The sequence below is a fragment of the Coturnix japonica genome, chromosome 2 (assembly GCF_001577835.2).
Source record: "Coturnix japonica isolate 7356 chromosome 2, Coturnix japonica 2.1, whole genome shotgun sequence".
Taxonomy (NCBI): domain Eukaryota; kingdom Metazoa; phylum Chordata; class Aves; order Galliformes; family Phasianidae; genus Coturnix; species Coturnix japonica.
Genome location: NC_029517.1, coordinates 87703514 through 87719474, shown reverse-complemented (window position 1 = coordinate 87719474; position 15961 = coordinate 87703514). Strand labels below are relative to the sequence as shown.

Here is a 15961-nt window from a genome sequence, read left to right as displayed (position 1 = left end):
CCACAGAGGCCTCACTCAGCATCTGGCCACAGCCTGCCCGGCAGCCAGGCAGGGATCTGGGTGAGCAGATGCTGCCCTCTGCAGTCTCTCTCCTCTCTGCTCCACAGCCCCAGCATGCATGCGGTTTGACGGCTTTCTTTTCCAAGCCCAATTTTTAATCTCCCTTTCCACCCACAGGAGAGGCTGAAGAGAGCGTTATAACATGATTGTGTCAGTATTGAAACAGGGAGAAGAGGGAAGTCCTGGGAAACCGGTGCTCTTAGAAGATGCCAAAAATACACGTCAATCAATACCAAGACGTAAATCTCTAGGCTCTATAAATAAACACAAAATTTCAATAGCGTTTTCAGTGTTTGCACTGGCTGTTTTTCTGCATCAGCTCAAGCAGCAATTGGTCACTGAAAATTAGAACAAAGATGTGTGAAGCAGAGTGGATTCAGAGCAGTTTTCAGGCCCGTGCACTTCTGCCTTGCAAGTTCTCACTTCTACACCTTTCCTCAGGGGAGACAGCAGCAAAGCAGCACACAGGGTGAGGGCACTCTGCTGCTGCATGGGAGCTGTACTTACAGCACAGTGCCTGTTGGCATTTGACAGGAAAATCCTTGTCTACTGAATGCTGGCAATGTCTTCTGAGGGATTTCTATTGATATCTCCAGTAGATGACTTAGGAAAATAAATCATTTAGGGGTTAGAATGATACCGGAGGCTGTTTTCATTATGTGTTTCTCAGGAACCATGAAGCATATCAGAATAATGTGAGATTACTTGAAACCCAGCTGTGGAGCTGAAGGTATCCTCCAAACCAGAAATGCATAATTTCCTATCTTTTAAATTCTGCACAAGGCACTAACAAAGTTGTAATTCCTTAGCTATTTAATATATTTGTATACCACCATTTCGTATAGTAGGTGATAGAAGGTGCTTCTACTAGTCTGGGGTCCTGGCTGAGGAGTTTGCAGAGCCTTCTGTGGTCCTTCAGAAGTACAAAGTTTGCAGACTCCGGCGGCTTACCCAAGGATGAAACCTGGAGATTCTTCATTCTGATAGCTTCAAGCTACAGTGTTACAGTTCTACCTTTCACAGGAATTTTGGCATTAGCTTGATTTCTTGTTTTTCACAGAGACTTTATACCGGGCCTTTGAAATGTTAGGGGGAAAACAGAAAAAAAACAAGCAGTTGAAGTAAAAAAAGATGTGTTAAAATGTGTCGTTCGTTGTATTGATATGCTGTTTATACCTCATCCTTCCAATTCTTTGAATGTCAAAATACACTTATAAATAGAGCCTGGGTTGTTTTTGGATTTTTTTTTTTTGTGTGTGTGTCTGTAATATTATTCTCAAGGCATGATTTTCTTTTAATTGTGATTTCGTGGGGTCAGAATAGCTGTACAGAACCTTGTAGTGATTTACCCACTGAGAAAAAGATTTTCATGTATGATTAGCTCCTCTTTATTTGTGCATTTATGAATCCTTTTTTCAGAAATTCCTATATAGCTGCTAATGTAGCTCAAATTGCCATGGTTTTTAAAGAGAATAATACTTATTGATAGTTCCCACATGCACTGGCAGGCACGTCTAAAACCTGTACTTTTGTGTTCACAGCTTGCATAATATAAAATGTAGAGATTGCTTGTCAAACTAAGTGTCAGCTGAGTTTCCTAGGAAACTCACTGGAGATATTTATAAAACTACAGATCAGCTTAATAATAGCTATAATAATGTCAGTAGCTCGTGATTGTTGTTTTTTTAACTTTATCAGACCATTTTTCTTTCGCTTAATTTGTTGGCAAACCAAATGGCTGCATTTCCAAACAGACCTTCCTTCCAGTATCTTCCTTAAAAAAGGGGATCTGAGTTATTCCACATCAGGTAATACAGACCAACCTATGGCGAAATTAAGAATAACCTCAATGTCCTCCTCATTATCCAGACGACAAAATAAAACCAGAACTGAGAAGTAAAAATACAAATACTGTGTTATAGTTGTACTCACACTTGAGTTGGATGCCTGAGTTTAAAGTTCATTGCGCTGACGTGCAAAACAGTTATAGCAGAATTATTGTCAGTACTGAATACAGTTTTCTGTAGAAGATGCATAAGCAGAAGAGCTGTCAGTACTGAGAAAAGATGTAGTTCTGTCAAAATAATTCTATCCTTCAACAGAAAAAAAACATGAGCTAAAAAGAGAGGATTGGTGATGCTAGTATCCATTTTTATTCCTTTCTCTGCCATTCTGTTTTCCTCACACTGATTGAGCAGAGATTTGGGAATCATCACATCTTAAGCACTTTAAATTGAGTTTTTAGTCATGTAAATTTGCTCTGGTAGGTAAATGCAACATCTGAGGCTACATATATATAAGAGGGTGTATTACACCAGGCCATAATTAGGAAAGGCATAAAGAATTAGTAGAAATGAATGTTCTTTAGGGAATATATATATATATGTTTTTCACGTTTTAATACAGCAGTGAGACTGAAGCTAATGTGTTTAGAAGTACTGACTCTTTATCTCATCTGGAATCCATTACTTGTACTTGCTACATAAATTTGCGTGTCAGAGCTATTTTTTGATTCTGTGCTAATTAGACAAGTAAGGAGCTTCTATAAAGGATGTTCAGGAAGTGATTTCCCTTCAAGAAGGTCCAGACTCCACAGAGCTCGGTGCACATTCAGTTTACTTCCGAAAGAAGCTCTATGAAACCATCACACACCGGAAAAGTTATTGTTAAGTAAAGATAAGAAATTTAGCCCAGTTCTAATAGTGGTCAGGTGTTGATTTATTGAGTGCCAGTGACGTCACTGCAGCATGATAGAGTAGTTTGCATTTTAGACCTCTGTAGATCACTGCCTTCAATTCAGTACAGGTGACGTGGGGCAAGCGGCCTTAGAAGCATAAAATGTTACCTCTATCTAAGCTGATCTTTTTTAAGCACGTTGTTGATCAGAGCTATCTCTTACCTGTGGCGTTCTCATTACGGGTGTTTGAAACATATTCTTTTACTTGGAACGTGACTTAGGCCAATACCAAGGACTTAACCGCCAATGCTGACAACCAATAACCATCTTAAAGTGCTTGTGTACAGGGGAGAAATGTTGATAGGCACTAACTACCAAGTTACTCAATCATTTTGAATCAATGCTACCAACGTGACATTGGTGTTGAAGAGTCAAGATGTGGTTTTTATATATCAGCTCCAGCAGTAATGATTCTGCAACAAAAGCATTTTATTTAGTCTAGTGGGATTTGGGATGGGGTGATGTTTGTATACAAACACGTGCATCTGCCCACAGTATTAACCATATCAAACTGTTTATAAACTAGACAGAATATGTCAGGATGGATTTGGAGAAACTGAAATGCTGCCTATAGAGCTTTGCTAAGGATGATGAATAGTTGTTGAGGAGGAGGTTCAGCTTGGAGGCATTTTTAATGGGGATAGGGTTGCCATCTTTTTTCATCTAATTGTGTGCTGTGAGTTTGAGACTTGCTTGGTGTTCTCAAGGCAGTGATAACAGTTGAGCAGAAGGTTTTGCCTGAGTGCAGGCACTCATCACAGTGACCGTAGCTTGCTATAAAGATGTAAGTAAAAAGTATAAGTAAGTGTATATGTGGCATATTTTCTTTTCCTTTCAGTTCATATCCGTGGGAAAGTTCTTTGAGAAATACAGTCAGGCTTTTAGAGAGGTATGTTTTCAACTGGTCTGTGTGTGTGTGACCCTGGTGTTAGCAGTGAGTCACATTGCCAGGCAAGAGTTCACTGTTGTTTCCTTCTTTCCCACTGCAATTAAATAAATTCCACATGCACACCATAGTAAAAAAAAATTTAAAATAAATAAATAAATAAATAAAAATTAAAAAAAAAAACCACACTTGCCAGTTGATAAAGAAATTGTGATAATACTGTAGAAGGATGAGTCAGTCAGTGGGATATTCACTGCCAAACAACAATGCTGAAATTCAAGAAAGGTTCTAAGTCATGCAGGCAGTCAGGGAAAATGAGCCATCTGGGCTCACACAGAATGTAAGAAATGGGTGAAAGTGAGGGAGGAGAACCTGCCTATTTTAGCTCTGCATATAAAATCCCATTTTTATATCCTCGTTATTGCTGTTCTAACATGTCGTAGGAAAGAATTAAAGCTTGAAAAGATCTTTAAAATCATTGGAGAATGTGGTACCCTTTCTTTTTCTAGTTCAGCATATGCGTTTTACTGAGTTTTGGACTGAGTGTTGTGAGGAGCCAGACTACTTAACCTCCACATCATGCAGTTTTGTTTTCAAGTTGTTAAGCTGTAGTTGTATTCAGGGGAAACATCAGATGGATGTAGTATTTTCTGAGTGGACCTCCCAAATTGTGACACTGTACTGCATTTGGACTGTCTGTGAGTACTACCTAACAATAAGTGTAAAAGCACTATGTTGAAGCAGTGCCTGGGTGAAAAGCTATTTGGCTCAGAAATTAGAACCACAAGCAACATAAGTAAAGCTCTGGGTTCATACATTTAACGTTTCACTGATGCATTACTTTGCAGCTGAAATCTAAACCAGAAAAGGTACTGAAAATGTGCTGTACTAGACAGGATTTTACGTATCTAAATGCATGTTTATTTTTCTTCCAGCTTTTTAGAAAGAATCGACAGCGTCAGCATGGATGACTACACACCCACAGATCAGGTTAGTGTAATTAATGTGATAAGGGCTGAACCAAGACACCCATTTATACAGATTCTTTGTGTAATTTGGTTTAGTCCAAACAGCAGCTGAAATGCAGCAAACCACATAATTACAAAATGCAGTCTAGCTGTTTAAATAATAGATGTTAAAGAAGAAGAAGCTTTTCAGTGTTGTAGGCTTGTGTTTTACTGTTGCTATATGTAGGTCGTGATTCCTGTAATACATCTGTTATTTCTCCTTGCTTTCCATTCTGTGTCCCACAAACAAAGCAAACGGAAAACATAAATGTAGAAGCCTACAGTTTCCATCACTAGCCTTCGCCATGCAGTACCTGTATTGTATTTCAGTGATGGAAGTGATGGAAGCCAAGAAGGAGAGGTGTCCAGTGTCCAAATTCAGGGGGAGCACCAGCAGCAGGCCTTAGGGCTTCTTGTAGTCGACCTGATACAGGATAAATTATTAAAGCCTTCCATACTTTTTCAAACAAAAGTGGTTGCGTTAAGATTTACTCCATGTAGACCTTGACGTTAGCATCAGTATCACTCTGCTGAAGGGAGACGTCATCAAAGCAAAGCCTTGTTTTTCCTTTTGTTATTTATTGTAGTGTTGCCCTGTTTGTTCTTGCAGGGTCTTTCTCTACCTTGAGCAGTCATTCATCATAGGAGGATTTGGCAGTGGCTTCATTATTCAGCTGTCTCAAAATTTTTCTTGATGTTTTCTTTGGGAAGAAATGTCCTTTGTCTCCAAAGATCAGAAGAGGACTTTGGTATTTGACAGGCAGAAAACTTCTCCTCCAGCAGCAGTACTGGGTAGTCAAGGTTAAAAAACTGCTGGTGATGGTGATGGCACAGAGTGAGCCGGTTACTTGAGATGTGCACCATAAATTGCTTCTGCCTGCCTCCTTTGAGAACCTAGGAAATCATTGTTTGTTAATTATTAGAAAATGCCATTTAAGTTATAAAGTACTGCTAGCATGAAAAATAAGAAAGGAATGCCAGATTTACCTGCAACCTAGATTCTGTTCCCTTGTGCACTGTAATAGAGCTTTAATTACTTAGTCACAAGCTATTATTTCGATAGGATTCCTGTCTCATTCAGTACAAAGGAGTGCAGAATTAATGTTGCCTGGGCAACTGTAAATCTGGAGTTTTCTTACAGCTGAGTACTTGACTTTACAACAAGGCAACGTATTTTCTTAGTTTTATGTAACTTCAGAATTCATTATCCACGTCACATATAAAATTGTGTGCCAATAATAGATACCAGTGTGCACTAAAAAGAGCGTGCATATGGTATTCACAAGCTAGATTCAAATATGATGTTTGTATATCTACTGTGTGAGAATGGACACATAGAGGTATACCAGCAAGTCTGATGGAGCTCTAATTAAATGGAACGTACCTTTTCATGGAAAATACTATAGCGTACATTTAGAAATAAAATTAGAATAAAAAAGAAACTAATCAGCTTCCATGTTCTCATTTTCAGGACCTATTACGATGCAGAGTTTTGACATCAGGGATTTTTGAAACAAGGTTTCAAGTAGACAAAGTAAATTTCCAGTAAGTCTCTTTGTAATGGTTTATGAGTGTTTTACTAATCTTAACAACTCAGATGTCTGTTTTCATGTCTTCCTGGTGTAATCAGGCATAGGGTGAATATCAGGGTTGTTTGGTTTAGTTGGGGTTTTTTAGCTGTTTCCCTGGATCCCAGTAAAATTCCCTTATACTTCACTGAAAAAATAAAAGGTGGTACTAGTCACGTATTAGCGCTGCTCTGCTGTGGGGCCATTTTTACTAATTCATTCATTTAGATAGCACTGCCAACTCATACTTTTGGGGTGAGATCTCGCAGAACATGGTGTCATTCCACAAGACACAGTTTGAACACTGGGACAGAGTTCAGTATATCCTTCTTTCTTCTCTGTCTGGAGAGCTGCAAGCTCTGTGTTGCGCAGTATCTCTGTTGAGGTACTGCCAGGCTACCTCCACACTGGTTCTCATCCAACAAGGTGTCAGTGCTGATGGGGGACAAGCTGCCTTTGTGTCCCTCTCCTTGAATGCATGTACTCTCTCTACCACACTTCAAAGATGATGAAACCTCTGCTTGTTCATAGTACAGTAGCCCCAACTGTCTATACCATGTGAATTTCTCTACATGACAAAGGCCAGTGCTTTTCTCACTATATGGATTTGGTGGTATTCTTGCACCCCACTGTCAGTACAAGCTGGGCGACAAAAGGGTAGACCACAGCCCTGCCAAAAAGGACTTAGGTGTCGTGAATAGGAAGTTGGATATGAGCTAGCAGTGTGCCCTTTCAGTGCAGAAATACAACTGTATACTGCGCTGCATGGCCAGCAGGTCAGGGGAGGTGATCCTGCCCCTCTGCTCTGTGCTGGTGAGACCTTACCTGCAGTATTGTGTTCAGATGTGGAGTCCTCAGTACAGTAGAGAGATATGGACATGTTGGAGTGCATTGAGAGGAGGGCCACAGTAATGATCCCAGGTTTAGATTTTACTGTATTTTACAGTAAGGCTGGTATGGCAGTGGAACAGGTTGCCCAGAGAGGTGGTGGATGCCACATCCCTGGAGACATCCCAAGGTCAGGCTGGATGAGGCTCTGAGCAGCCTGATCTGCTGTAGGTGTCACTGTTCAATGCAGGGGAGTTGAACTAGACGACCTTTAAAGGTCCCTTCCAACTCAAATGATTCCATGATTCTCCCAGGGGAAGCAGGGCAGGTGGAATGGGGCAGTGCTCTGGCATGCAGCACGGCAGCCGCAAACCTCTCTTCCCTACAGGCAGTTATTTTACTGCCACTATTCTCAAAGCTGCCAGATTCATAAACTGAACCCTTGTGCTGCATGCATGCTTCATGTGACTTTCCTAATGCACATGAGTGACATAACATCCTATGGCTTTTTAACAGCATGTTTGATGTAGGTGGCCAAAGAGATGAGAGAAGAAAATGGATCCAATGCTTTAACGGTAAGTAGAAATGTTCCACATCTTTATTACGAATTTGCTTTGTGCAGAGTGAGCAGCTTAACATTCGTATTTTTTTACTTACGCTGAGAACATAGTGTGTCACTAATACGGAAGTCCAATTTGATAAATATTTTCTTGAGGCCTTTGGGGCAATAGGGGAGTAATGGCCATATTACCATGAGGAGTATGTGCTGGGATAACAGAAACTTCCTTTCTCTCTCCCTTCTTTCTTCTGTGTGCCTTGTCCAGATGTCACGGCTATAATCTTTGTTGTGGCTTGCAGCAGCTACAACATGGTAATAAGGGAAGACAATAACACAAACAGACTACGGGAATCCCTGGACCTTTTCAAAAGTATCTGGAATAATAGGTAAAGTACACCTCTTTTCTTCTCCCACTGCAAATTCAGCGACATTCCCACTCCCTATAGATTTGGATTTCTTTTAGCACGTGGTCAGACTGACTATTCAGAAAATGCCCAAGGCAGGGCCAGGCCATGCGGTGCACCCACAGTGGCCAGAGTGATGCATGGATGTGTAAACAAATAGTGATATGAATCTGTTCCTAGTGGCGAATAAATAATACCAATACACAGAAATTAAGTTTAGAAAGCTGTGTTGTAAGGCTGTTCATTTCAGTGATATCTACTGGAGATTTTAGAAATGTATGCACAGATCTTATAAATACATCTATCAGCCCAGGTAGTCATGGAGATAATAGTTCCAGTTCCGTTTTTTCTTTTCTCTTAACCGAGTTCTAAATAAACACCACACACAGGGACAACCAGTGCATTTTCCATTGGTTTGATGTGTTCCCTTTGATAAATGTGTCGGAGATAACCCAAACATTTGGTTTGTTTTTGACAGGTGGTTACGGACCATTTCTATCATTTTGTTCTTGAATAAACAGGACATGCTGGCTGAAAAAGTCTTGGCGGGGAAGTCAAAAATTGAAGATTACTTTCCTGAATACGCGCATTACACTGTACCTGAGGATGGTAAGATATTTCACCACTTGAGGGATTTGGCAAGCTGGGATAGCCCATTCCATAGCCTGTCCCTCTGTCTCACACACACACACACACACATGCAAATTCACAAATGCACACGTGCTGTTGTTCAGCATGTGTGAGGTCAGGCGGCTGCTCCATCCTGTGCTGCCTGTGCTGCTGAGTGGGGATCGGTGGGTTCCGAGGTCATAGCGCATGGACCACTGCTGCCCCAGCCTCAGGATGCTCTGGGTGCTGGGCGGTCTGGCAAAGACCTAGCTTACATCCTCCTTTTCCCATCAACAGCAGCTTAGATTACAGAATTAAAGGTAATAATGAGGTGTGTGCAACTTCCATTTAAGCTGAAACACTGAGAGTGTGATAACGATTTTGAAGTGCAGAGGATAAACTTTCCCCAAATCTGAGCTAGGCAGACACTAGTTTTATAACCCTAAGGGTTTCAGAAATCCTTGGTCACTGTCACATGAATCTCTTTGTACCAAGCATAGACCCCATAAAAACTGAGAGTTTGGGTAAATTATTAAAAGGAACATTTTCCATAGTAAGCAAGTTGCCCGAATAAGGTAGCTTTTCATTTTTCTTAGCAGGATTTTGCAGTGCATAATCCTGAGTGATCCAGAATATCCACACATGAAGCAGCTCTCTGTCTTTAACCCATGGTTGCTCATTTTTCCCCTAATTTAAGACAATGTCATTTAAGGACAGAAGCACTGAACTCTAAGATGCCGCTGGTTATGCAGCTGCTCTCTGTTTACCCCTGCTGCTCCAGATAAGAGTAGAAAAAATTTCCATATTCAGATAAATCCTGTCCTTTATCACATTACGCTTATAAGCATTTGATGTGGTATCTTCGTCAAGGAGAAACCACACCAAAGGGAAGTGAATAGATTCTCTCTTTCCTGCACTGTTTAGTTTTCACACTTTGGGTACATGCAGAGGTAGACAGAAATGTCATAACCCACTTACAGACAGTACCAAGTAATGAGTCTCCTGTGCAACAAGGTTTTAATCTCGGATGCTCTGTATATTTAAGTGGCAGTACATCTAAGTATTCTGCCCACGTGGGGCCTGGAAGAAAAATACATTTTTAAAAAGCATTTGTAATGCTATGGCATTTCTTCCAGTGTAACCTTGCACTGGATCTTATGATGTTTTTAAACTCAAAGTCCTGCCTTTAGAATCTTTGTTCCAGAGGGGCTCTCATGCTGCACAAGCTAGAGAGCTGTTCTTCCAGTCATATCTTCTGATAAAGATAAATCCCAGCTGCCACTTCTTTTACTACAAACTGAATGGATGGGAGTAAACCTCCTCACCTGTGAGCAACGACACTTGCAAAAACATCAGCAGTTTTCAGGTTCCTGAGAGATACCAAATGCTGAGAAGTTTATTTCAGACTTGATAGTACCCTTCCATTTTAGAGTTATGAATCCAGAGTGTCCCGTGGATATTCATTATTTTAATTTCTCTATCGAGTTGCTACTTCCTCCTCACTAAAGCTTTTATCATGAAAAAGAGAAAATCATTTGCCCTTCCTGTTTCTCATACAACTTATTTTTAATTGAACAGCAACACCAGATGCAGGAGAAGACCCCAAAGTCACGAGAGCCAAGTTCTTCATCCGGGATGAGTTCTTAGTGAGTAATTTTGATCTTATATATGATCCTATCATAGGAAATACTGGCAGATGGCATCGTTTATTTAGGGAAAACTGGCAAGGTTTTGCAGAGAGCTGGAAGGAGAGGGGAGTGTCTGGCAATTCCCTCATTCTTTTCAGCTGCCCATCTTGCAGAACTTTCTCCAGTGCTTGCACATTTCTCTGCCCATTTATTATAAAGTCACCTGCCTCCTATTTGTCTCTTGGATATAAGCAATTATCAGTCACGCAATCACAGCTTCCCTACCAGAACCAGGTATGTCTTCATATCTTCAGTCCTACCAAGTCAGTCTAGACAAGTAGGATCGGAGACCAGAACTAAGGCCTAGAACTTTAAATCTTGCCCTACTTATAGAAACTGTATGGGGGTGTTCGAGAGAACAAGCTTAGACATTAGAATGAAGATTTTTAAAATTAGAATAAAGATTTTTCAAGTCGTTATGCATTTACAAGTATTGTTAGGATTTATAGCTGTTGAGTCAACAGCAAAGAAAGAAGCAATTAATTATATTCACACTTCGGGGATTTCCATTCACTGCCTTAACCTTCCTGATTATGAGGAAAATAATCAGATTGCACTGTGTTGAATAAGAGTTACCAAAAAAAAAAAACAACACTGTGAGCCAAATCTCTCTGCAATAGTGCCAAAATACTGTGAAGCAGATGACATTGAGGGTGTCTGGTTTGGAAGGAGGGTCCAAGAGAACCAGATTACAGGAAAACCGGGGCAAGACTCCTCACCTTTTTGTGCAAATAAATACACCAAGGGTAAGATGCTCACCTTCGGTGACTCACATACATGGTGCAAAGGAGGCCACCTGCAAACCAAGATTGAGGGAAGAGGGCATGGGCTTTGCAAGCACATGAAAAGCCAGCTGTGTGTCTGCAGAGGCCCTTGGCAGACACAGGTGCCGTGGGTTTTGGGTGCAGGATAAGAGTTTGGGCTGGGCCCAGCATCTGGTGGCAGCAGACAGCTTGCCTTGTGGGTCTGGCAGAGAGCATCTCCTCTGTGAAGAATTCTTAGGTGTCTCTCTCCTGGCTTTGTGCTTTCTATTTTTCAACATGATGTAATGGTTTAACAGTTGCTTTAAACTTCGCACCTGTTTGAGAGGGAAGTCTTGCAAGTGAGGCATTTCTGGTCAGATATGTGGTCTGAAGAGCCTTTGTGCACCCTTCTTCATGCTGGCAGTCAGGGACAGAGGTCAGTGCTCAAGCAGAGATGGCCCTGTGACCAGAGGGGACAGGGAGAAACGATCCAGTGGGGAGGGGGCTGGAAGGATGAGGTGTTCATTTTCAGCCTGCAGCCTTCTTGGCTCTGCTTGTGTACATTTCAGTCTAAATCTTTTCATTTATGACCTTGTCCTGCCCTGCCATGTTTTCAGCCATGACTCAAAAGAGTCTGATTTTATTCTTTTACTATTATTCATATTGTGGGAGCAGGTGTGCATAAATCAGGGATTTATGTGAAAATCCTAATTGCTTCAAGACCCTAAAGCTCCCCTTCAGCTCACCAGGCTGTAGATACACACACTCTTGTGTTCCAGGTAGATTTAAAACAAATAATTTGAATAAAGGAGGAAAAATATAAAAACCTCTCCAAGAAATTCAGCTGCAAGGTAATGTATGAGCATGAGGAAGGCAAAATACATTGGCCGCTGGTGTTGGAGTCAGTGTGGCTGCCTGTGGCATCCACTGCCTTCAGCGGGAGGCCGGCTGTGCAGTGCCGGTGGAACAGGAACCATTAATTTTTAACTATGGCAAATGCTGGGTGCGGCCCGGCAGGAAGCTCACCACTGCTGCAGGGCTGCCCATCAGCTCTGCTCTCAGCAGCAGTGTTTTCTCTTGGGCAGCTCTCACTGCTTGCCTCATTGGTGTTGGCATCCCCCATTGCAGGAAACGTGCTTTATAGGAAGCTCCCCTTCCTTCTGACACGGGCAGAGGGCTGAGGAGCATCTTTTCTCCTCCCGTGCTCTTCATCTCCCATTGTTCTGAATCCTTCCTATCCCACTTTCAGTGTTCTGTACACAGGATTCTCCATCCGCTGATATTTTAATGCATGGCCAGTGTGAAGGCAACCCCTGTTAAATCAGGGGCACGGCCACTCCAATTCAGTCTGGTTCTGAAAAAGCTGTTTGTGGAGCTGCAGGAGCTGCTGTTCAAAGGCAGTGTCTGAGCTGCCTGAAGCAGAATGCTTGTGTCCTCACTGGAAACTGTCATCCCCTCCCCCAGATATCGCACATCCTAAAATCCTATAACCTGCCAGGGCACAAAGACGACAGCCTTAGAACTGACCTTTTGACCAGGTATCACCAGAGCAGTGATGGATAGGAGTGGCTGTGCAATGTAAGTGTAAACAAGCATTTAGTGAGAGAACAATTACTTCAGTGAAGCACAAGGAAAAAAGTCTGAACGTTATTAAATCGGTAGGGTTTGGGTCTGAACACCATCTTGCTTCCTTCCAGCAAACAGCTGCTTTAAGCACACCACGCAGAGATGCAGAGATGCTGTTGTGCTCGTTGCAGTGTGCTGAGATCATGCTGCTCAAAGGGAACTGCCTGAAGGAGGAGGGAAGCACTGCAGCAGCTCGAGGCTGCAGAAGTAGGTGGAGCTCAGTGCAAAGGGGTCGAGCATCCCTGCCAGTACTCAGAGCAGACCTCTAGGGTGCCTCTACTGGTGACCATCCAGGTCACTAGTGGTGCTCCATAAGGGCCAGCCAGTACTGGGGCCTGTCCTGTTTAATATCTTTAATTATGATCTGGATGAGGGGGTAGAGCGTACTCTCAGTCCTGCACTTCGGTCACAACAACCAAAGGCTACAGGCCTGGGGGTGGAAAGCTGCACAGAGGAAAAATGATCTGGGGGTGTAAGGCCACAGGTCGCTGGGAGGGGAAAGTGGTGTGGAGCAGCCCCCAGCAGCACCCCTAACCCCTCTCCCTGCCTGTTTCTGCAGAGGATAAGTACGGCAAGCGGAGACGGCCGGCACTACTGCTACCCGCACTTCACGTGCGCCGTGGACACAGAGAACATCCGCAGAGTGTTCAACGACTGCAGGGACATCATCCAGAGGATGCACCTCCGCCAGTACGAACTCTTGTGAGGGGATCGCCGTGGAACCTGTGGTTTTAAATTCTTTGCTCCTTACTCTTTCTCTTGATACTACCCCACACAGGGTGGAAGAATATACTATAGAAATGTCAGTCTCTTCACTTGGTTTACTTTAATTATTTAACCTTAAAGCTGATTTGAAGCGAGTTTGGGTTGGTTTTCCTTCATGCTTTTTGGGACTATTTTTGTGCTTTATTTTGACATGCCACTTCTTCGTCATTCCACTAAGCCCTTTGGCTACCTCTGTTCCCTCGGGTTTCGTTGTTGTAAGGGAGCACGACCCGCGGGTCGGTGCCAGTTTGGAGCGGGATGTTGGCTGGACGACGCTAAGTCACGGCGCTCCCTCCGTGTGGGTTTCCTTTTTAAACATGACATTGAAGAGTACTTGATGGGTGAAAAAGATTAATGCACTTTGTATCAGGTTATTAAATACTGTCGAGGAAGTAGACACACAATGTAGCAGCACCACAATATTTATTACTCCGTCACAGTTTTTAGCATTTCTGAGTTGCAGGTCAACTGATACGGTGACCTCCTCTTTTAAGCCGTTACTGGCACAGGAAGTAGAGTAGATACTGAGAGGAATAGTGAAGACAAAGCAATTTCTCTGGGGTTCCGGAGCTCAGCGTCTCTGCGCGCCTCAGGCGTTTGAATCACAGCTCCTTTTCAGCCTGTCGCATCTAGGCAGAAAATTGACCGCCCTCACTTAACGTTGTTTGTGCTGTCCACAAATGATCCTTTTCGTTCCGATCATTCTTGGACGACGGTCCTCTCCCTATATATATTTTTTTGTTTTACTGCTGGTTTATTATATTGTACAGACTGTAAAATGTAATATTATTTTGTACAACTTTATTGAAGAAAAATACTTGTAGAAGATCTTTGTGCCTTGATTATGGCTGTACCTGTAAAATGAGCTAAGATGTAAGTATGTTTTTGATTGCGCTGTACAGCTTGATGTCAACCTTACCTGCAGCAGTGACTGGAGGTAAGAACTTTATCTGTAGAGTTTAGGGGTTTTTTTCTGGTTTATATAAAAATGCTCTTTAGTATAAAAATTATAAATTATGCAAATTAACCACTTACCTTTCCCAGTGAGGTATTACCGTCACCGGATGTTGCAGCAAACATGCCTTTCTCTTTCGAAGTCTCAGCTTTAAAACATTGGAATTCATTCGAGTGTCCAAATCGCAACCTGGTGTTGTTTTAATGGGAACCGAGGATTTATTATTAATAATTATTATTTTTTTCCTTTCTATTTAGAAAAAAAAAAAACTATGTTCGGTAATTCTTCGGTCATTCATAGAACTTCACAATGGCGCAGACCGATTGTGAACGTGCAAAGCACCATTCTGTAGAGCTCTTCGATCTCTGTACCAACAGCGGCTTTCATTGTGCAAGTAAATAGCGAGAAAGAAGACAAAAAGTTGTATCGACCCTCGTGTCTGGCCTAAGAGAATTACAAGATGACATTTTTATTTCTCTTTTAATAAAGAGACACGTTAGAAAATGGTTTTATTTTAAATATTGTAGAATCAAAACGTGTGAATATTTCTCAAACTTGAATAATTTATGCAAATGACATTCTCGAAAACAAGTTGTGGTACAGTACAATATATAAAAGCAAGGATTGCTGTAGCAATAAGGCATGTCCTTTTTAGTAACTATAACACTGCTTTATATTTTATACATAGGTGTTTTCTGTCTGTGACTATATACTTTTCCTGTGTCCAAGATAACCTGTACAAATGTCTAAAATTACAGTTGCAATAACAGAAACCTAGCGAAGTGTTAGACTATATTACTTCACAGAGCGTTTTGCCACACTTGGACCGTTCCCACTCCTCGTTTTAAAATTAGGGAGAGATTAAGAGCTGACACGTTCCCGATGTTGGCCTACAACTCGGCGCTTCGATCAACATTTTGCTGTAAGCATCGCTGGTGGTTACAGACCCCCCCGCCACCACCTCTCGAGCTCAAGTCAGACTGCGGCCCGCTGCAGTCCTTGTTCCTATTTGATGACAAACAACCCCATTGTAGACACGATAACGTGACCGTTTCCTCTTCTCGGAAACGTGTAGATTTTAATACGTGCAAGTTGAGTCATCAGATATTTCCCAGAAAGCCAAGGGCTGGGTGGACTGAGCTGAGCTAGTCAACAAAACCCCTGCATGCAGAGATTCTCTCGCTTCCCGCACCAAAGAAAGTACCAGGATAAATAACAGAAGACGGTCTTGGCCTCAGAAGCAGCCCCTGCCCCAAGAGCTACCAGCCCAGCAGGGCTCAGCAGGAGCTTCGCTGGGGTGGGTGGGGAGGCACAGTGAGGTTTGTCGCACCATCCCTTAGGCACAGCATGCAGAGGTGCTGAGCTCTATTCCACCCGGTCGGGGGGCTCCTTGCAGCTGCCACCTCCCCAGCACAGAGCCACTGCACTTTGCAGTGGGACGCTGCGGAAACGCTATGACCTGGCAGCCCTGCCAGAGACTGGAACAGGCGGCATGCCTGCCCCAAGCACCTGCCTGCAGCTGGGGG

General features: G+C 42.5%; 1 protein-coding gene across 2 annotated transcripts in view; it reads left to right on the top strand.

Moving 5' to 3' along the window:
* The window catches only part of GNAL (G protein subunit alpha L), a 166810-nt gene extending 151856 nt beyond the window's left edge, over window positions 1-14954 (top strand). For both annotated transcript variants that reach the window (XM_015855233.2, XM_015855232.2), the window contains exons 6-12: window positions 4619-4673; window positions 6162-6235; window positions 7603-7661; window positions 7911-8031; window positions 8528-8658; window positions 10237-10304; window positions 13275-14954. In XM_015855233.2, the coding sequence (XP_015710719.1) occupies window positions 4619-4673; window positions 6162-6235; window positions 7603-7661; window positions 7911-8031; window positions 8528-8658; window positions 10237-10304; window positions 13275-13421 (655 nt within the window). In that variant the 3' untranslated portion in view covers window positions 13422-14954. The remainder of the gene's footprint in view (window positions 1-4618; window positions 4674-6161; window positions 6236-7602; window positions 7662-7910; window positions 8032-8527; window positions 8659-10236; window positions 10305-13274) is intronic.
* The last annotated feature ends 1007 nt before the right edge of the window (window positions 14955-15961 follow it).